A 21779-nucleotide genomic window follows, 5' to 3' on the forward strand; every position below is an offset into this window, starting at 1 on the left:
TAGCCATGAGCTTTTATCATGTTGTGTCTAATGTCAACCTCCATGGCACATGGCCTCTGTACATTGGGCATAAATTACAGATGACAATTATAATGCTTATTTGCAGAGAATAGGCATCGGGGCTGTTCACAGATGTGAGCCATTATATATAATCTGATATTTTTTTCAGTGTCTTCATAGATATTGCTGAATGTTTTACTCTTTTTTAAAAATACAATTCTTTGTTATAAAAGAGCTATCTCTGACAGGGATACAGATGGATATGTCTTCTTCCTGGGGTATGGTGACAGAGAGTACCCCAATACTTAAAACGGAGCCACTAATTACCACCAACAAACTTCTGATTTGTGTGGGAAAAAATGAGATCACCAGAAATCCTAGGCAGGAAAGTGGGGTCCACATGGCGATATTTCATTTCTTCCTTTTAAAGATTGGGACTTCACCATGTAAAGTGAATGAATGGCTATGTAAATAGCACTCAATAAGACCTGTTGGTATAGTATTACAGCTTCAGAGATATGAGGTTTAATTGACTAAGTTTGGGAAATCTTACTCAACAGTCCATTCATAAATCATGTTAGGATATAGATTTCCTTTGGTTCTTCTTAGGTAGAGGCTGAGAGTTTTTCATTTTGACCTCAATTCTGGGAATTTGCCCTATGAAATCACTGTATTCACTGACTATACTGTCTCTAATTTTGTAATAGGAATAGCAACATAGAAGCTCTATTGACTCAAAAAGAAATGCTTAAGAATAACTGTGCTCGAGAAGAAGAAAAAGCAGCAGAATTGGAATTAAGGTCACGGCTATTTAGTTTTGGGGAGTTTAATTCGGAAATTCAGGTAATGATTAAGCTTAATTTCTACTTCTTGTCTACAGTTATCTCTTCCACATCGGAAAAGATTAGAATGGAATGTCCCAGCATCCCCACAGCCCCCCAATACACACACAAATACACACACACACATCTCATTCCTGTGTTTTGGAAAATCCTAGTAAAACTTTTTGGCCCTTCCTTCATGCCAGAGAAAAGGTCTGAATTTTTTTCTTTTTTCTTTCCTGAGACGTTTATAGTACCTTATTATAAACTTTGTAAATTGTACAATTGTAAAAAACAAAAAACAAAAACAAAAACATAAAACAAAAACAAAAACAAAAAACAAACAAAAAAACAACCCTGAACTTCCCTGGACCTCAGTTTGCTCAGTTGTAAAATGAGGGGGATTGGACCAAATGGCCTTTGAGGTGACTTCCATCTCTTCTGAGAGTTCCCTATGGGAATTAAAATTATGAATTTATTATCTTGTGATGATATGACGTTTAAAAATCTCCAAATCTACCTTGGATAAAAGAGAAAGGAAATTATTTTGGTTTTTAGTTTTCCATAGCCAATCTAGACATTCACAAGAGAGTTTATTATAGTTATACATATAGAAGTAACATGAGGGTCCACTTACATGAAATATGTTGACAATTATCTTTGTGTGTATTTGGAAAAATAAAATACTGTTTTTGAAAAAAGAAAAACATCATTCATTGAAGGTTTTTTCTATGAAATTTAATTTCTCCTTAATCAAGAACTCTTTAAGATGGGGTCCATGAACTTATTCTTTTTTAAATTGATAATTATATTTTAATATAATTTATTTCCTTTGTATTCTTATGTATTTCACTTTATTATTTAAAAACATTATTCTGAGTGAAGAGAATCAAGAGAACATTATATATAGTAGTAGCAATATTGTTTGAAGAATAATTGTGAATAACTTAGTTATTTTGAACAGTATAAATACTCAAATAAACTATAAAGGACCTATATAGGAAGATGCCATCTCCTTCCAAAGAAAAAACTAAAAACTAAAAATATATGTAGTATAGATTTACATATATTTATAATAAATTAAAATTAAAAAACCATTATTTTGAGAAGGGTTCCACAGTCTTCACCAGACTGCCTGAAGGGCCATGACAGAAAAAAGATCAGAAGCTCTACATTTATTCAACTGGTATTTGGCAGCTGTGAGAAGGACATTTTGGTTTTCAAACCTTTAATTATAGACTAGTTACTTTCCTTGATAAAATTATCAAAGGAAAAGTGATTTTTATCCTTCATATTTAACTCAACAAGCCTGCCTTTGGACCAAATGAGGTTCATATCCTAACTCAACCTACTCACTCCTTGTGTGATTTTGACTCATTAGTTAGTCTGGTTCAAGAAGGAACAAACTAGAATTGGAAGAAATTTTTATCCCCTTCATTATTTTTAACAAATATATATTAAGTGCCTATTATGTGTAAAGGACTGTTTTCCCTATGGGAGATACAAAGATTAAAGCAAAAATGGCATTTGCTCTCCCTATGACTTAAAAAGTGAAGATGAAAAGAATATGCATTCTGTCATGGTCTATCCAAAAATATCCCAAAACAGGAGATTATATGTCAAGAGTTGTTAGGTTCAGCTGGATTAGAATAGAGAGGGTATAAAGCGAAGTAAAATGAAAAAAAAAAAAAAAACCCGACTAGAATGGAACCAAATTGAGGAAGGTCACAATTAAATACCAGACTAAGACCAAAGTTGATACAGTTAGCAATAAGACATTTGCAGAGAAGTGACCCAATTAAGAAAATTACACATCTGTGAAAGGGAGGATTGGAGGTAAAGATGTGAATTAAAAGCTTATTATGAGAGTCCAAGCAAAAAGCAACAAATAGGTTGGAGGCAGTTTGATTGGAGAGAAAGAATTGGCAACTGATTAGATGGAGAGATAAAAAAGTTGAAGATGATCCCAAAGCTTCTAAACTTGAATGACTAGGGGGATCTTACAGCCATCAATGGAAATAGGGAAAATGACCAAAGGGTCCTGTTTAGGAAGGAAAATTAGTTTAATTTTGGACATGTTTGACTTGAGATAAAGTCAAGCAAGTGCTTGTCCAGCAAATAGATAGATAGATAGACTTGGGAGTTATTTACACAAAGATGATAATTGAAATGAACCCATAGAATGAGATCACCAAGTATAAAGAGAGAAGAAAGAAAAAAACAGATTCCCCAACCATAAGAGGAAGATTGAAGCAAAAAATGATTTTTTTTTAAATCCTCCTGGTTTTGGTTGTATATCCAAGACATCCAACTCACCAACTTTCCTTTCAAAACTCTATTTTTAAAAATCCTTATGTTTCCAGATTTTTTAGTTGGAAGCTCTCATGATGTATTGGAAAGAGAACTTGTTTTAGAATCAGAGGTTTTCCAAAATCTGAGTAAAGTTTTCCAGTTTACCCCAACAACTTTATCAAGTAAAGTTCAAACTCTGGAACTAGAGCATCTTGGTTCAATATTTTTGTTCAAAATATTCTTCAATTGTTTTCTTTATTTTTCAAGCCATGATTGAGACTAACCCAACTTGTTACCATAGAAATCACATGTCTTTCATTATGAAACTGATTAAACTCCATTTCTACAAGAGTTTAAGAAGGTACTCAGATTGTGTGTGTGTGTATGTGTGCTCGCTAAAATTTCACTGTATCAAATTCAACAGATTTACCTGAATTTCACAAGGATTGGTTAAGCACCTACTATGTGCCAGGTATTATTTGAGACTTTAAGGATACAAAGGCAAATTGACAGCCCCCTGCCCTCAAGGAATCTATATTCCAATAGGGAATACTCATGCAATTTGATATATATGTATGTAATTAGTCAAATGATGTTACACTGATGATGGATCTTTATGCTTTCTGTCACCTCTTTCTTTTTAAACTTAGGAAAAATTGATAGAATCCCTAAGTAAAAAAGTCAATCAAGTATACAAGGTCTGTATTGGAGATGTGGATATAGCCAACCTCAATCCAGTTCAAAAGTTGGTCAAAGTAGAATCTCGACTGGTGGAGCTGAGTGACCTGATTGATTCTGTTCCTAAAGAAAACATCGAAGTCATTGAGAAGGCAAAACAGAGAGAAAGAAGACAAAAGTACAGTCTATGTCTTTTGCATTCAAAACAAATAACCTTATTATTGATTTCAATTATGCATAATTTTTGGTGGGGTAGAAATTGAGGTGGCAATAGAGCTACCAAGTGGGAATTCTAAATAAGGGTGAATATATATATATATATATATATATATATATATACACACACATTATATATATACATTGCTTATGAATTCACTCTTCCACCATAGATTGTTTCTTTGTCTTTTCATCACTTAGAGGTGCCTCTGTTTTGAAAAATGTAAGCTCTGGCAGATTCTAATTAATCAGATTTAATAAGTATTTACCATTGTCTGTCAAGTTGGAAAGTTCTGGAGTTTGGCCCTCAATGTGAACTATATGACTGCTGTCCAAAGAATGGCCTAGATGAGTTTGGAGATAATCTTTACTAAGTTGGCCACTAAATGGAGAATTTGGGGGCCATGGCAGCTCCTAAAACCAACTCTTGAATCATTGAAGAGTTGCAAATTGTATCAGTGAAGGGAACATAGTGATAAAACAATAGGTCCTCAAATATTAATGCATCTAAGAACTTAGTAGTAAAATATCCTTTGGACAGAATTTCTGAGATCATAACTGAAAGAGTGGATAGGATGCTGATCTTGAAGGCACGAAAACTTGGGTCCAAACCTGGCAACACACTTCATCTTTCTCTCTTTAAGTGGACCTCACCAACTTCTAAGCTCCTTTCTAGGCCTAAATCTATGATCTTATGAATTATGAAAATCCAAGATGGGAGTAAAAAATGCATATTATGTCAAGCACCCTTTGCAAGGTAGTGGATTTTTAAGGAGATATAAGAGAGTCTTAACTTGTCTATCTCTAATCATCAGAAAGAATCAGTATTTGACTGATTTTTTTAACATTATTTTTTCTCTAAATTCTGATCTGGATAGGTGGGTGAAGAAATTTTCACTTCCTATGTAATTAACAGTCTTCCTTGAGTATTACATTTTATTAGCGTGGTATAGTGTTAAAAATGATTGTAGAATAGGAGAAGCAGAAATAATCTCACCCAATTATTACATCTGACTGCTGGAATGTTGTTGTTGTTGAGTAATTTAATTATGTCCAATTCTTTGTGACCCATGGACCATAGCATGCTAGGATCTTCCATTTTTCACTATTGTCCTGAAGTCTGTACAAATTCGTGTTCATTACTTCCATGATACACTCTATTTCCTCCTCTGCCACCCCCATTTTCCTTTTATTTTCAGTTTTTCCCAGGATCATGGCCATTTCCAATAAATCTTGTCTTCTTATTAAGTGACCAAAATATTTAAAGTTAATTTCACCTTTCACCAAGTAGCCTCAATTAATTTCTTTTAAGTATTGACTAGTTTGATCTTGCTGTCCAAGGGACTCTCAAAAGTCTTCTCCAGCACCACCGGAGAAAGTGTTGATTTTGTGGCACTCAGTTTTTCTTATAGTCCAATTCTTACAGTCATACATTGCTACTGGAAAAAACCCTAGCCTTGACTTTACAGACATTTGTTGATAAGGTCATCATGTGTCTCCTTTTTAGTATGCTGTCCAGATTTGCCACAGTTTTCCTCCCAAGGAGTAATTTAATTTCATGGCTATAGTCACCATCTGTTCTGATCTTTGAGCCCAAGAATATAAAATATGACACTGCTTCCATTTCTTCTCTATTTTCCAAAAAGTGATAGTTCCAGTTGCCAAGATTTTAGGATTTTATTTTTGAAGGGGGGAGGTTTTTGTTAAGCTTCAAGTCAACTTTTACCTTCTCCTCTTTCACCCTCATCAAGAGGCTTCCTAATTCTTTTTCACTTTCTGCTATCAGAAGGTATCATCTGCATATCTGAGATTGTTGACATCTCTACTGGCAATCTTAATTTCTGTTTTTGAATCATCCAGCTTGGCATTTCGTATGATGTACTCTGAATAGAAGTTAAATAAATGAAATAAAAGTATGCCGCCTTGTTGTATTCTTTTCCTAATCTTAACATAATAATTTATTCTATGTTCTGTTTCTTTTTGGCCCACATTCAGGTTCCTTGGGAGACTAATGAAATGATCTAATATTCCCTTCTCTTTGTCACATTTTGTTGTGATCCACACAGACACAGAGTTCAGTATAGTCAATGAAGCAGAAGTAAATGATTTTCTGGAACTTCCATGTTTTCTCCATAATTCAGAAAATGTTGGAAATTTGGTCTCGACTTCCTCTGCATCTTCAAAAGTCAGACTGTTTTAGTAATTTTCAGTTCACATTTTGCCAAGCCTTGCTTGCAGAATCAAATTTTTTTTAAAAATTCAATAGTATTTTATTTTTCCAAATACATGTAAAGATAGTTTTCAACATTCATTTTTGTTAAGACTTTGTGATCTAAATTTTTCTCCCTCCTTCCTTTACCTTTCCTCTCCCCAAGTCAGCAAGTAATCTGATATAGATTAAATATGTGAAACTATTTTAAACGTATTTCCATATTTGTCATGTTGTGCAAGGAAAATCAGACCAAAGCAGGGAAAAAACACGAGAAAGAAAAAAGTAAACAACAACAAAAAAAGGCGAAACTACTATACTTCGATTCATATTCAGTCTTCATACTTCTCTCTTTAGGTACAGATGGCATTTTCCATTCCAAGTCTATTGGAATTGCCTTGAATCACCACACTGCTAAGAAGAGCCAAATCTATCACAATTGACCATCACAGAATCTCCTTGTTATTGTATACAATGTTCCCTCAGTTTTGTTTGCTTCACAGTCTCAGTTCATGAAAGTCTTTTCAGGCTTTTCTGAATCTGCTTATCATTTCTTACAGAATATTAATATTCCATTACATTCATATACCATATCTTTTTCAGTCATTCCCCAATTGATGAGCATCCAATCAATTTCCAATTCTTATCACTACAAAAAGGGCTACTACAAACATTTTTAAGCTTGCAGAATCTTTAACATACTATTTTTGGCACGTGGAATGAGCAAAATTGTTCAGTAATTTGAATACTGCTTGCCTTTCTTTAGGTTTGGGATATAAAATGACCCTTTTCAGCCCAGTGGCCACTGTTGGGTTTTCCAATTTTGCTGGCATATTGGGTGCAACATCATCTTTTTGGGTTTTAAATAGTTCAGCTGGAGTTCTGTCACCTCCACTAGCCTTATTATTAGCAATCCTTCCTAAGACCATCTTAACTTTATTCTCCAAAATATCTGGTTCTAGATCAGACATCACATCATCATGGTTTTCAGTGATGTTCTTTCTTGTGTAGTTCTTCTGTGTATTCTTCCCACCTCTTCTTAATCTCTTCCACTTCCATTTTTGTCTTTTATCAAGCCCAATTTTTTCATGCAATCTCTATTTTCTTGAAAAACTCTCTTTCCCTGAAAAACTCTTTCCCATACTTTTTTTTTTCCTATTTCTTTGCATCCCTCATTTAAGAAAACCTTATCTCTCCTGGATGATCTCTAGAATTCTGCAATCAGTTGGATATATCTTTCCCTTTCCTTTCCTCAGCTATTTGCAAAGCCTCAGCAGACAGCTATTTTGCTTTTTTTCTTTGGAATATTTTTGTTGCTGACTCCTGTACAATATTTCAAACTTCTGTCCAGAGTTCTTCAGGTGTTATAGATCTCTATAATCTCTAAAATCTATTACCATTGCTTCATATTCATAAGGGATGTCATTTAAGTCATACCTATGTGATCTGCTGGTTTTCCTTACTTTCTACAATTTAAGCCTAAATTTTGCAATAAGAAACTTATCATTTGAAGCCATAGGCAGCTCCAGATCTTATTTTAATTGACTATATGGATCTTTTCCATGTTTGGCTGCAAAGTATATAATCAATATGATTTGGATATTAACTATTTGGTAATGTTCATGTCTAGAATTACCTTTTGGGTTGTTGAAATTCAAGTATGTTTGCCGCAAAGATTCCAGCTTTTGGGACCAGAATTCACTACTGGAGAGAAAATGCTGGAAAAACTGAAAACTAGGTATAGACACATCTCACACCACATACCAAAATAAAGTCAAAGCAGGCACATGATTTAAATGAAAAGGATGATATCATGAGCACACTAGAGGAGCATAGAATAATTTACCTATCAGATTTATGGATCAGAGAAGAATTTATACCAAACAAAAAATAGAAAGCACTAATAGAGAAAATGGATAATATCTGTTATATGAAATTAAAAAGGTTTTACAACAAACAAAACCTATGTATCCAAAATTAGAAGGCAGAAAGCCTGAGGTGGGTGGGAGAATTTTTTACAGCAAGATGACCTTATTTCACAAATTTATAGAGAACTGAATCAAATTTATAAGAATTCAAGTTATTCCTCAGTTGATAAATTGTTAAAAGATATGAACAGGCAGTTTTTAGATGAAGAAATCAAAGTTATCTATAATCATGTAAAAAAAAATCTTTAAGTCACTATTGAGTAGAGAAATACAAATTAAAACAATTTTGATATAATCATTTCCCATCTGTCAGATTGGCTAATGTGGCAGAAAAAGAAAATGACAAATGATGAAAGGGAAGTGGAAAAATTGGGATACTAGTGCATTGTTGGGGTTGTGAATTGATACAACACCACTACTAGGTCTATGAGCTGAAGATATTAAAAAAAAAAAAAATAAAAGGAATAGGACCTACTTGTAAGAAAATGTTTATAATAGCCCTTTTTGTAGTGGCAAAGAATTGGAAATTGAAGGGTTGCTCATCAATTGGGAAATAGCTAAACAAGTTGTGGCATATGACTATTATGGTATAAGAAATGATGAGTAGGTTGCTTTCAAGAAAACCTGGAAAGGCTTACAAGGAAAAACCACAATGTAATGTATGAGTTAGCTTTCTGGAGGTCCTTTGGACCAGCCTTGATCTTCGCTGAAGAGTGCAGGAAGCAGGACAGCCATCACAAGGATGGTCAAAGACAGAATGTCTATCTTCCAGTCCTTCTTAGCCTTTCTATACCTTATTGTAATTACATCATTACAGCATACTGATTATGTGTTAACTTAGAGAACCAATACATCACCATACCAAGTATTACATATATATGTGAACTAGAGAACCATTATTAGAGAACCAAAGTGAACAGAACCAGAATACTGTACACAGTAACAATATTATAGCAATGATCAACTATAAATGACTTGGTTATTCTCAACAATATAAAGATCCAAGAAAACTCTGAATGTGATTTTATGATGAAAAATGCTATCTCCTTCCAGAGAAAGAACTAATGGAGCCTAAACACAGATCAACGTATACTATTTTTTTTTTTTAACATCCTTTATTTTTTTTTTTTTTCATTTTGGTCTGTTTTACTTCCCAACATGATTAACGTTTTGCATAATTGCAAATGTATAACTTATATGAAATTGCTTGTCACCTCAAAGAGAAGGAAGGAGGAACTATGGAGAGAGAGAGAATTTGGACCTTAAAACTTTTATAAAGAAATGTTTAAAATTGTTTTTACATGTAATTGGAAAAAATTAAAATATTATTTAAAAGTTTGCTATGACTAATGAGGAATTATCTTGACAAAACTGTGTCCTGATTCATTTTATATTCCAATTTGGTGGTTGTTCCAATTACCTTTTGATTTCCTACTTTAGCATTCCAATCCCCTTTGTGACTTTTTTTTTTGGTGTTACTTCTGAATGTTGTAAATCGTCTTGGAACTAATCAACTTTAGCCTCTTTGGCAATATTCTTGATGCATAAACTTGCATGAATAGATAATCATATAAGTCTGTGAAACTGATCAGCTTGCTTTGGATCTGAACAGATCTCATTTGATCATTTTTGTTTATACCCCAGTATTGCTTTTCTCACCCTTTTACTGACTACAAGGGCTGCTTCATTTCTAAGATTCTTACCCCTAGTAATATATGTAGTGATCACTCAATTAAATTCACCCATTCCTGTCCATTTAAGTCCACTGAAACCCTAAATATTTAAGTTGAATCGTTCCATCTTCTGTTTGACCACCTCCAGCTTATCTTGCTTCATAGAATGTTGGATGTTAACACTCTGCAGATCTTGTCATTTCTCTGGTTTAATCATGAAATCTACAAAGATTCTTAAATGGAGTCCTCAAGACGAATACATAGGATAATTCTTATTATGCATTTTCATACAGTATAGTTTGCATGCTGCTGAATGAATGAAAATATTTAATCAGTAACTGTATATTAAGCATTAGGAATTCAAAGAAAAAAAATGCCTATTTTCAAGTCAGGTCATATTAAGAAAGACAATACACGTGTTTTCAGCTGTAGGTCTGAGGATAAGGCCCATTGACTCAAAGGTAGAGGGTATTGAATTTTCTTTGGTATCACTTCCATTAATAAAATTGTGTCTATTTCTGATACTGATAATTTTGATTTCATGTGATAGTGCCAAGGACTGATGGCTAGAAGTTTCTTTTCTGGGTCTAATGTCCATGTAGCAGCCCATCTGAAGAGTATATTTTTAAAGGGGACAGGATGGGGAAATGTTCAGAAGTGAGATGGAATGTCTTGTTCATGGTGGTGTGAACTCTGAAACCAGCTTCTTCTCTTTCCTTGTCAGGAGTTGCTAAAAAGAAGCCCATTCTGCTATTATACACAAAAGTTCTCCTAAACTGCTTAGCATGTTTTAAGAACCAAGGCTTTCCCAGACTGTCTTCTTAGTATCTTTAAGACAGTCCCACCATTTCAGTACACATTCTTGCTATTCCCAAGATCCTGCTTTTATCTCCCCCATTCTCCCTTTGAGCTATACAAGTGGACTCCTTCCAAAGCATGTTGCAAAATTTAAAAGGTACCTTTTGGCAAAGAGAACGCCATTGTAATTTCATCACGTGCACCTTGCAACTTACCTTTTGAAGTTTTAATACCTTTCCTGACCCTCATCAATGACACTGCCAGATTATCATCACTGGTTCAGAGTGCACCCTGGGAAGTAAGGTCTAAGAAAATTGGAATGATCTCGAGTAGAAATCTATTTCTAATGACTCCTTACCTTTTTTTTTATCCTTACCCTTTCTAATATACCCATTTCTTTCTATCTTAACCCTTTTTTTCTTCTTCTCATCTAATCCTTCTATCCCTGCTGGCCATATTTTAAATACACACACATGTATTTCTTGGAATCTTAGACACTTATACCACAGCTTGCTTTGTGATGGGGAAGCTTCTTTATAATCCTGCTGATTTTTGCTCATACCTCACAGCGATTGCTTAATGCCTCTGTCTGCGCCTATACCTCACTAAACAGCAGATAACTTAAGTCTCCCTATCTTTGAGAGAGGTGATATCAGAGAGCATCAGTAGCATCAATCCCAATAAACCTGACAAAGCCAGACATACAAGATAAAATAGCCACAAACCAGAACTTGTTTTTCCTAGTTGGCTGTGGCTATGACCCCTTTTGAAGAAAGCAATTAGGTAGCCCTGTAGATTGTACCAAATCTGGAGTCACTTACTAGCTGTGTGACCCTGAGCAAGTCACTTAACCCCGTTTACCTCAGTTTCACCTGTAAAACAATCTGGAGAAGCAAGGGGCAAACCACTGCAGGAACTTTACCCAAAAAGCTCTCAAAAGAAGTCATGAAGAAGCACCTGCACAACCAAAAAAGATTCTTTATTTTGAAATGTCCAAGATTCCAAAAAAATATACATATATGTGTGTGTGTATATAAAATATAGGTATATGCACACACCCACATACTTATGTTTTACATATGTTATATCCAGATAGGGTATGATCTTTAATGCAAACACCCTGGGATCAGAATGTTGCTGTCCTTTGTATTCCCAACCCTGCAGTAGGCACTTACTAAAATGTACGTGGATTGATTTTAGGAAATTGTTAATCTTTTAAATAGTCATAGCCAGTATTTTATGCTTCATCCTACACCACTTCAGGTATTCCTGGATTTGTTATTATCTGCCATTTTTGTTACAAGCTTTCAAAATACACATGCCACAACTTGCTTAGCCACACTCCCATAAGTACATGGGGTTCTCATTATCTGCTCTCATTCTGTGGGAATACTTTTATAGTCTGGGTAAAAGGTAAATCTGAAGCTTTTCCAAATGTTGAAAAGCAACATCTCCCTAATATAACAGAAACGGAATTTATTCTAAACAGTCTTCTAAGTGTTCTTACAGCATTTATAGTTAAAGAACTTTTTCCCCCTCTTACAACAGACTTCGTGAGGAGAAATTAAAAGAAAAGCAGAGATCCCAGGAAGAAAAAATAAGAATTGCCCTAGAAAGAGCAGTATCACAACCAAAGAAAAAGGTTTGTATTTTGTTAACTCATTGCTGTTTTTCACCAATCAGAAGAAAAATCTTGTATCCTAGCTTTACTATTTACTAGCTTTATAAACTTCAGCAAATATTGAAGGCAACTGAAGCTTTGAGGCATAATCTGAAAAATAGGCAAAATACTTATCTAACAGCTCCTTTTGGTAGCACATACATGAAAATTGAGCCAATATAGCATTCTATATTTGGGGGAGAGAATTTGTAACTCAAAATGAACAAATTAATTTATTTTTAAATATGTTTGTGCCCTCATATACCTATGGTAAAGTAGCCAAAACACTTTACGATTTGGGGGATTAACATTTTAAGTCTGTTTTTTAGAATGGCAATGTTTTTGGAATCACTAAAGTCATTTTATATTAAACAAGAATGAACAGAAAAATTAACTTTTTTTCCTTTGCTGCAGATGGGAAGGAGACTTGTTTTTCGTTCACAACCTCTATCGGATATCAAACAAGAAATACTCTTTGTGGATGACACAAAGTCAAAATTACTGGAGGAACAGTTTTTTTTTACTTGAACAAAATCAACCAGACATATACCTCAATTTTCAGGCAAAAGCCTGAAAATTATTTATTTATTTATTTTTGTCAAGTTTTAAGTTGTTTTTTTAAAGTAACAGAATTTTTATTTTAAAGAATGAATGTCATTCAGAGTTGTATCTCCAAATACCAGTAAACCAAATCTTTCCAGAACCTTTTAATTATTTTTGTAACATTTTCTTTAGAGGATGGGGATTTAAAAAAAAAAAAAAAAAAAAAAAAAAAACAGGAAAAGTATTTATTTCTAAAAGGCTAGTGGTTTGCTTCACTGAGATCTTCCTGATTATAATCACAAATAGTATGCAAAGTGGGCTTGGTTCTGAAGGAATAAGCCTTTTGGATGCATTTAATTCCTTCAGCTAAGTAAAACAAAGGTCTTGAGGACAGAAATTTAAACAAAAGCATTGTTTTCTGAAGATACCCTGACCCTATACTCAGTTTGGCCAAGAACTATTAAGATATATGCATATATTTTAGATTACTTTGATTACACAATTAAGCAACTTTTTAAGCAAAAATGTTGAGAAATACATAGACTTTTAAATATAAAATCAAAAGAAACACTTCCAAAGTCAAAATTAAAAGAAAACAACTGCATAATTACAACTTCCCTTCCTGAAATCACAAATATTTTATCTTTACAAAAATTCTCCCAAGGGGCCATGTCAATCTCTCCCCTCCCCCCCCCCATCCTCAGAACATGGAAAATATCTAGCTGCATCTTGAAGAGAAGGCAGTTTGTCTTCTACTATTAGCTCTACAAACCACCTGTTTCCTAAGTTTGGAGTTTTTGTTCTGAATTTGAACAAATGAAAATTCCTTCTACTCACAAAAGTTCATGGAGAACAAGTTATGGACCTATAGACCAATACAAACTGAAAAACAAACAAATCTTTATTTCTAGAAATATACAAAAGAAATCCCCACCCTACCCTACCCCAGAAAAGACACTATTCTCTCATTTCCCCATCTTCTTCCTCTTCTTCGACACCTCTGATGTAAAGGACATTATTGCACCTGCAAATAGAACTAGAATTATTTTGTTGCTCCAAATAGGAAAAAGTCACAGCATTTACCGTGGTGGCTGTAAATTAGTTTTATACTGTATTTTTAGATCATACAATTCAGAATGTTAAGTATGGAATGCCTTTTTAGTATTTCTAAAGTGTTTTCAGGCTGAGGCTATTAAGTATAGGGATATGGCACTCATTTTCATTGTATAATTAATATGGCAACTATGCTCTGCTGTGAAGAAAACAGACACATTTGCTAAATATTCATGAGAAAAGTAGGGGAATGAAATGTGGAAAAGATAATAAACTACATTCTATTGAAAACAAATTACCTGGTACAACTTAATTTTCTCAACTTCTGTTTGCTAGCCAAAGCTCTTATAATTTATGAATATTGAAATAGGTATTCAGCTAAAACCCAGACTGTTTAATTTCAACAAAAGGAAAATCTTGAAAATGAACATTAAAGAATTTAAATCCTTTATTTGACTACTAACATAGCAAAATGCATTTCCTGTATGTAGGATACTGTTAAACAGTTAATGCTATTAAAAAAATTAAGTGAAACATCACTTAGTTTGTATCAATACATTTCTGTATTCTATGCACAATGTTTCTCTGACAGAATTACCTTATTAAAACTTCACCAAGGTGTCCAGACAATGCCCCATCAATGTATTCTTCTGTATTTGCAAGCTTTTAAATAAAAAGAAATATGATTTAGCAAAACTGAATGAGGGGAAAAATTGTATAAAAACCAACTAAATCTGGAAGAATATACTGAAGCCGTTCTACAGTAATAAAACATATCTATCCACAAATGATTAAAAACAAAATGTTCAACATTAAAAACAATTCAGTTTTATTATTATATCTGCTCAGCCAAACAACTGATATGCAAAACTGTTACATAGTTCACTTCAAAATGTTTGCTTTGATATAATTTTCTATTTCTGGCAGACTAAAAATTCAAGCATAGAAAACAACTTAAAATAGGCTGTGATACAAAAGTTCCTTTGTAAATCATTTGTTGTGAAGTTAATAGTTTATCATGCCACAGAGACAAAACAGATTGAGATTTTTATGGAGATACTAGGGAAGACTGGAAGACAGGGAATGGCTAATTTAAAAAAAAAAAAAAAGTGGTTAGCTTTCCTTTTCTTGAATTCAAATGTATTGCTCCCTTAACTTTTTCACTGGCCATGATTCCCATTATTATTCTTTGGCTCACAAATGGAACAAAGCAAATGAAAAAGAAAACTGTTCTGTTAAATGGAAAAAAGCTCAAAGAAAGAATGGAAAAGAGCAAAGTAGTTAAAAACAATAAGGATCAGTAGCATGCAAACTCTGTGAGGGTAAAGGCCTGTGCGTTTTTTTGGTCTTTGTATTCACAGACATTAGTACAGTGTCTTGCCACAGAGATGCCACATTCAATAAATGTTTACTGAATTCAATGTGAAAAAAAAATTGTCTGAAATAGAATTGAACTATTTTCCACAAAGTGAAAAAACAGAAAAGGCAAGGATTGGTGGATTTTTCCCATCAGGTATTAGATTAGTGCCATCCATGGAAAACAATCTTATCATCTGGAGGAAGGGGTGGGAATGTGATTGATTGGGCAAGGGAAATAGTATTTTCTATGTATTAGACATCTACAAGTCTGTTTTTCACAACTTACTGTAGAGGTAATTATACTTATTTTTACCTCAAAATCCATAGTTTTTTTTTTTTTAATTATTTTTTAATTTTCAAAATTGCCACTATTTTATAAATGGAAGTAAAACTAACAGAATCCATTCTGCCGACTGGATGAAACAGTTACTTGGGAAAGAAACATTTTTCTTTTCTGGCATTATCTAGCTCAGGGATGGGGAAACCCTTATTCTGCCAAGGGCCATTTGGATATAACATTTGCAGGGCACACAAAATTATCAAAACTTAAAACCTGAAGTAGAAGGAGACTGTTGTATTTAGCTTTCTGCTCATCATTGCAGAGTTGCCTTGGCAGAACCAGAGCAAATGATTTTGATGGCCATACATGGTCCATGAGCCAGTCGTTCCTCATCCATGAATGATCTAGCTAAGAGTTGTAAAAAACCTTGCCACTGGCATCCTGGTGTGCACAGCTGCAGTCTATGTTCTTTTTAGCAGAAGTGATGGAGGTGAGAAACCTAGGTGGTTTGTAGTGGAGGTCACTGCTCACTGTTTCCCAGAACTATCTTTCATAATGACCTATACCAGTTTGTGATAAGAGATGAGGAAAATGGCCTACCATTTGTTTGTATTAGTCCTAAACCCACTACTAAAATTGTACTGTGATGCCTCACAACTAGACTCTCCAAAGTTTCAGAGCAGAATACACACACTGGCAAGTCCAAATGAGATGGAAGTGGTCTTTGTGATAGCAGGTGGAGCATAAGCTTTACCTAATTCAGAGAGGCTCATCTTCTAAAGGATAGAGAACAGTCAATAACTAAGGTAAGGGTTAATCTTTTGGAGGAGTAGGGTGTCTGGGTGTGACATGGGTTCTTTTGGTAGTCTGATGAAGGATGGGGCTTTTCTCAGAAAAAATGTTTTTAAATACAGAAAATAAATTTTTTCTTGAAGATTTAATCACATGCTCCTTTAAGAAAAACATGCTTTTTTTTTTTTTAACAGCTAATACATTTCAATTGTATTTTTACTAAAACAATATTCTAAAGAAATAGTTGTGATAAATCTGTCTCCAGTTACATTCTTTAGAAATCATCACATTTAAACTGAAAAATTCATGAAACATTAGGTTAAATTTTCCACAATACATTCAAATTTTGAATTTATTTTCCTGACAATAATTTTTTATTTTCTTCTTAAGTCAATCCTTTTAATGTTACAGATGACTTGTTCATTCAGTCAAAAACAAATGCTAAATGAGAACATTTAGGTCAGAGAAAAGTCAAAATATGAAGTAATTCAAAGGGCAGTGAGAGGGCCCCCAGTGACTAAGTAAATCACAGCTTTACTACCAACATGCCCAGCCAATGTTATATCTCAAGTTGCCCCTCTCTGGTATTGTTCAATTGTGCCCAACTTTTCATGACCCCTTTTGGAGTTTTATTGGCAAAGATACTGGAGTGAGTTGCCATTCCCTTCTACAGCACAATTTATAGATGAGGAAACTTGAGGAAGGCAGAAGGTGCTCAGAATCACACAACTAGCAAGTGTCTGAGGTTAAATTTGAACTCAGGTCTTTACTGTACCACCTGTTTGCCCTCTAAGTAAATTAAGCCTTTGAAGCCTGAAACTTACAAAGAGAGGAATTAAGGCTTCACTTATTAAAATGATGGTTACTTTCCACAGCAATCATGGACAATGCCCCAACTCCCAGAGAGTAAGTAAAGTGACCCACACTCTGCTGGACTTTAGCTTACTTGCATGTTCATGTAGCCATCCACAGAGACGAGGTAACCTTTGTACTCCATTCCCCACTTAAGCTTCACCATCACTGGTTTCCCTGTCAGTCCATTCAGGAAAGGTTTGGGATTGAGGGGTAAACTCTGTACAAAGAACAATAGTTTGAATGAGGTATTGAAAGGAATACATCAGTTAAGAAAAAGCCTTTAAGATAGCTTTCATGGAGGAGATTAAAGCCTCTGGCCTACAATTCCAAGAGATATGTGATGGAAAGAGCCATCTATATCCATAGTGATGACTACGAGACTGAATTTGAATCACAACATAGTATTTTCTTTTTTATTACAGCTTTTTATTTTCAAAACATATACATGGATAATTTTTAAACATTAACCTTTGCAAAACCTTGTGTTCCACCCCCCCCCCCCCCTCAGAGGATAGGTAATCCAGTTTATGTTAAACACGTTAAAAATGTTAAATCCAATATATGTATACATATTTACACTATTATCTTGCTGCATAAGAAAAATCAGATCAAAAAGAAAAAAATGAGAAAGAAAACAAAATGCAAGCAAACAACAAAAGTGAAAATGCTATGTTGTGATCCACATTCAGTTTTCACAGTTATCTCTCTGGGTATAGATGGCTCTCTTTACCACAAGATCATTAAAAAATGGTCTAAATCATCTCATTACAACATAGTGTTTTCAACTTTGTTGTTGTTTGCTTGGTTTTTTCTAATTACTTTTTTTCTTTTTGATCTGATACTTCTTGTGCAGCATGATAAATGTGGAAATATGCTTAGAAGAACTGCACATGTTTATTCTACATTGGATTACTTGCTGTCTTGGGGAAGGGAGGAGGGAAAGGAGGGAGAAAATTTGGAACACAAGGTTATACAAAGGTGAATGTTGAAAACTATCATTGCATATACTTTATTTATTTATTTATTTAATAGCCTTTTATTTACAGGTTATACGCATGGGTAACTTTACAGCATTAACAATCATTGCATGTACTTTGAAAATAAAAAGCTATTTTTTTTTAAGATAGCTTTCATGGGATCTCAAGTAATAGAAGTAAGATCAGAATTCATTTAGCCCAATACTTTTATTTGACAGATAAACGGAGTTCACTTCCCCATTCTTTACTAAACTACCTTATATTATATCCATATTTCCTAGTACTTAAACTATGCCAAGTCTTGCTACATTAAACTCCTTTAATTTTCGATTTGCTGAAATGGATAAATTGACATTAGTTTAGTCAATAGCCAGATTCCCACTCCTCTCCAAGCCACTAGAATGACAACTCAGAAAGTCCACCCTATCATTTTACAGCAGAACACCAACGTGGAGACTAAATGCTGCTTGCGGGTGAGGAGTGCTCTTTGCCTCTTTTTGTATGTCCAGTGCTCAGCACAGCCCCTGGCACAAAGCAGGCACTTCTAATTACTGAAAAATCCCACAGCTACAATGGGGCGACCAGGGACGATTGTAGGGTCCCTATTACGTGTTGCTAAATTTACACCTACCATCAGTCACCTGCCCGCCACAAGGCATGGGAGGACATTTGTGAAGAAAAATTCCCATTGATATTTACACTTGATTTTTTTTTTTTTTTGGGGGGGGGAAGGGTTATTGTTTGCCCTTTCCGGAAGAGGACCCTAACATCAGGAGAATTGGATTTAAGTGCAGGAAGGTATAACTAAAAACAAAATAGCCAAAATAAAGTCAAAAGAGGAAAATGTGTCTTTTTCGGAAGATGACACCGAGACCAAGACTAAACTAGGATCAAGATTCTTAAGGGTTTAGGGGGAGCACAGATTGGCAGCCAAGGGCCGACTAATAGATCGTGCTTCTCCAATTATGATTCAGAGAATCCTGGGAGGCTCTAGAGGCTTGGAAAACGCAAAATTAACTTTTATTTGTAAAATGGCAAACTGTAACAGTTTGGACAAAGCTTAACTTTGTTTAAAATAACATAAAGATAATAAAAATAATATAAAAATAAAAAATAACATAAAGAGCGCCGTTGGAATAGGGAATATGAGGATTATTTTTTAAATTTACAGATAATTGCAGTAAAACAGCATCATTAAGAGAGCCCCAATCCCCTCAGTTAAATCAGTGGGAGGCCTCGGTTCCATGCGGTCAGTGAGGCTCCCTCAAGCTCTAGGGCTTGCTCTGGGTTCCCCAGGGCTGTGTGAAGCGAGGGGAATGGGCTCATTCGGATCCCTCCGACTCCGGCCCCACAAGGCCAGCACCGTCCCGCAATCAAGCAGCCGCGAAATCCCTGACACCGGGAAAAGTCCCACGAGTCTACAAAGTTCCTCCTGGCTCCGCCTCCCCCCCCCCCCCGCCCATCCTTAGAAATGGCCGCTTCCAGGAGGCACTAAAGCCGAGGACTTGGGCGATACCAACCGGAGTTCGGGGGAGTGTGGGCGAGGAAATGGGCACATAACAGCCTCGCTAGCGCTCTTCTCGCGAGATCGGGGGGGGGGAGGGGGAACAAGGAAGAAAGGGCCGAACGAGGCCGCTCCCGCCCCCCAGAGCAAATGAATGGGCAAGGCGGGAAGCGGGAACCCGTGCGGACGTTCTTCACGCCGCTACCACGGCCGCCGCTGCCGCCGGCGCCGCCGCCCCCGCTGCCGCGTTCTTACCATGGTGACCACCGAAGAGCGCCACTGGCCGCCCGCCGCTGCCGATTCTCCTGTCCCCACGTGAAGTGAGTCGCCGTCGCCCCTGCCTCCTCCTCCTCCTCCCTCTCGCCGGCAATCGTACGGAAAGCGGAGAAATGGCCGCCAGCCGGGAGCGTGAACTCTCACCCTTCACCCCGGATCCTTGTCACTGCTCTCCTCCCCCGCTCTCCACCTCCCGGGCCTCTCGGATTGGATGGAAGCAGGTGGGTGGTGATTGGATGCGGGGTGGGAGAGACTCGTGCGGGGGCTACTCATTGCGCACGCGCAGGGGGCTCGGCGCGCCTGCGCCGAACGCGTCCAACAGTCGCTCGGGTCCGTTAGAACCTCCGTGCTTCCGACGGGTCCTCACGCTCTCCTCAAACTCCTGGCGCGGGTTCCAAAAAACTTTCCCTCCTGAAGGGACGTGATTATCGTTATTTATTTATTTTTTTTTTCTGTACCTTAGTCGTGGAAACGGCCCCCGCTGACCGGACGCTGCCTCCGCGGACGGGGCAGTGCCCCACAAGAGGCTTCTGGGTGGCCGTAGGTATCGAGACTCCGGGGCCTGCTTGTTCGGCCACCGCGGAATTGTGGGGCGCCCTCGGGGGGCGGGGAAGGAGCCCCCGCCCCCGCCCCCACTTTTGGTGTCTGAGCCTCGAATTCCTTCTCAATTAAAAAAAAAAGAGAGATTGACCCTCTGAGGACCCGTCCAGGTGTAAATCCAGACTCGCGTTCTTCGTGCTTTTGTGCTGTGGTTACAGAATCACGGCTTGGAACTGGAAGAGAATGTAGACTTCTTGGAACCAGCCTGCCTTTCACTATCAAGTTCCCAAATACATAGCATTGCGTTGCAATATATTTACGTTAAGTAATATGCTGTTGGAATATTAGCTGCTTTTATTTATTAAACTTTTGTTATTTGTTTTTTATTTATTATAATATTATATATATTATATTAATATATAATTAATTATATTATAGATTTGTTATACTAATTAATATAATTAATTATATATTAATGTAATATGTTACAATAATTATATAATATAAATAAATATATAAATAAATAAATATAATATAAATATATTTATATTATAAATATAAATATAAATATAAAAATATAAATATATAAATATAAAATATAAATAAAATAAATGAATATATAATATAAATAAATAAATATAAAATAAATAAATAATATAAATAAATAAATATTATTAATTATTAAGCTAAAACTAAATAAATATTTGTTAAACTATAAATCAAAATTATCAAATTCTCGTAACCCTTCGAAGTGGGTGCTACTATTTCCCTCGTTATACAGGGGAGGAAATTGAGGCAAACGGGTTAAGGGACTTGGCTAGAGTATGCGTTTGAGGCCAGTTGCTTACCCCCCTGCATCATTTAAAATTTACGTAGACACAGTGGTTCCCAATTAGCTCCAGGTGCAGATCACCTGGATGTTAACAGCTTAAGTTTTGGTCATTTAAAACTGCATAAAGACTTTTGCAATATTCTGTATAAATTCTGGAAGTTTAAACTCAATCTGACTATCTACCTTTCCAGATTTCTTACACTTTTTATTTACATCCACATGCCGCACAATTATACTCAAGAGAACAAGTCAGCAGACTTTTCTTTAATTTTTTTTTTTTAGTTTTCAATATAAGATTTTGATTTTCATTTTACTCCTTCATTCCCCTTTTCCATCCCTGAGACAAGCAATCTGATACAGGTTATACATGTATAATCATATTAAACATTTTCACATTAGTCATGTTGGGAAAGAGGAGTCAGAACAGAACAAAAGGGAAAAACCATGAGAAAAAGTGAAAATAGTATGCTTTGCTCTTCATTCAATCTCCATA

General features: G+C 35.5%; 2 protein-coding genes across 2 annotated transcripts in view; one reads left to right on the forward strand and one right to left on the reverse strand.

Annotated features, from left to right (window-relative positions):
* The window catches only part of CCDC38 (coiled-coil domain containing 38), a 51114-nt gene extending 37658 nt beyond the window's left edge, over positions 1–13456 (forward strand). The window contains exons 15-18 of the mRNA XM_012550567.3: positions 708–843; positions 3764–3969; positions 12164–12257; positions 12690–13456. Coding sequence (XP_012406021.1) covers positions 708–843; positions 3764–3969; positions 12164–12257; positions 12690–12803 — 550 coding nt within the window. The 3' untranslated portion in view covers positions 12804–13456. The remainder of the gene's footprint in view (positions 1–707; positions 844–3763; positions 3970–12163; positions 12258–12689) is intronic.
* A 245-nt stretch (positions 13457–13701) lies between these two features.
* On the reverse strand, positions 13702–20070 carry SNRPF (small nuclear ribonucleoprotein polypeptide F). Its single transcript, XM_031938015.1, has 4 exons — positions 19894–20070; positions 17249–17374; positions 14470–14534; positions 13702–13842 (listed from the first exon to the last, which is right to left on the reverse strand). The coding sequence occupies exons 1-4, from the start codon at positions 19894–19896 to the stop codon at positions 13776–13778; spliced, it is 261 nt and encodes an 86-aa protein (XP_031793875.1). The 5' UTR covers positions 19897–20070; the 3' UTR covers positions 13702–13775.
* Positions 20071–21779: the final 1709 nt, after the last annotated feature.

The sequence above is a fragment of the Sarcophilus harrisii genome, chromosome 5 (genome assembly GCF_902635505.1).
Source record: "Sarcophilus harrisii chromosome 5, mSarHar1.11, whole genome shotgun sequence".
In the NCBI taxonomy this organism is placed as follows: Eukaryota; Metazoa; Chordata; class Mammalia; order Dasyuromorphia; family Dasyuridae; genus Sarcophilus; species Sarcophilus harrisii.

Excerpts from the sequence above, each read along its gene's own strand:
- SNRPF (XM_031938015.1), bottom strand. Across the intron at positions 14,535-17,248 it reads ATGGCTACATGAACATGCAA|CTTGCAAATACAGAAGAATA; the intron begins GTAAGCTAAAGT and ends TTTATTTAAAAG. Across the intron at positions 13,843-14,469 it reads CTTGGTGAAGTTTTAATAAG|GTGCAATAATGTCCTTTACA; the intron begins GTAATTCTGTCA and ends TTCTATTTGCAG.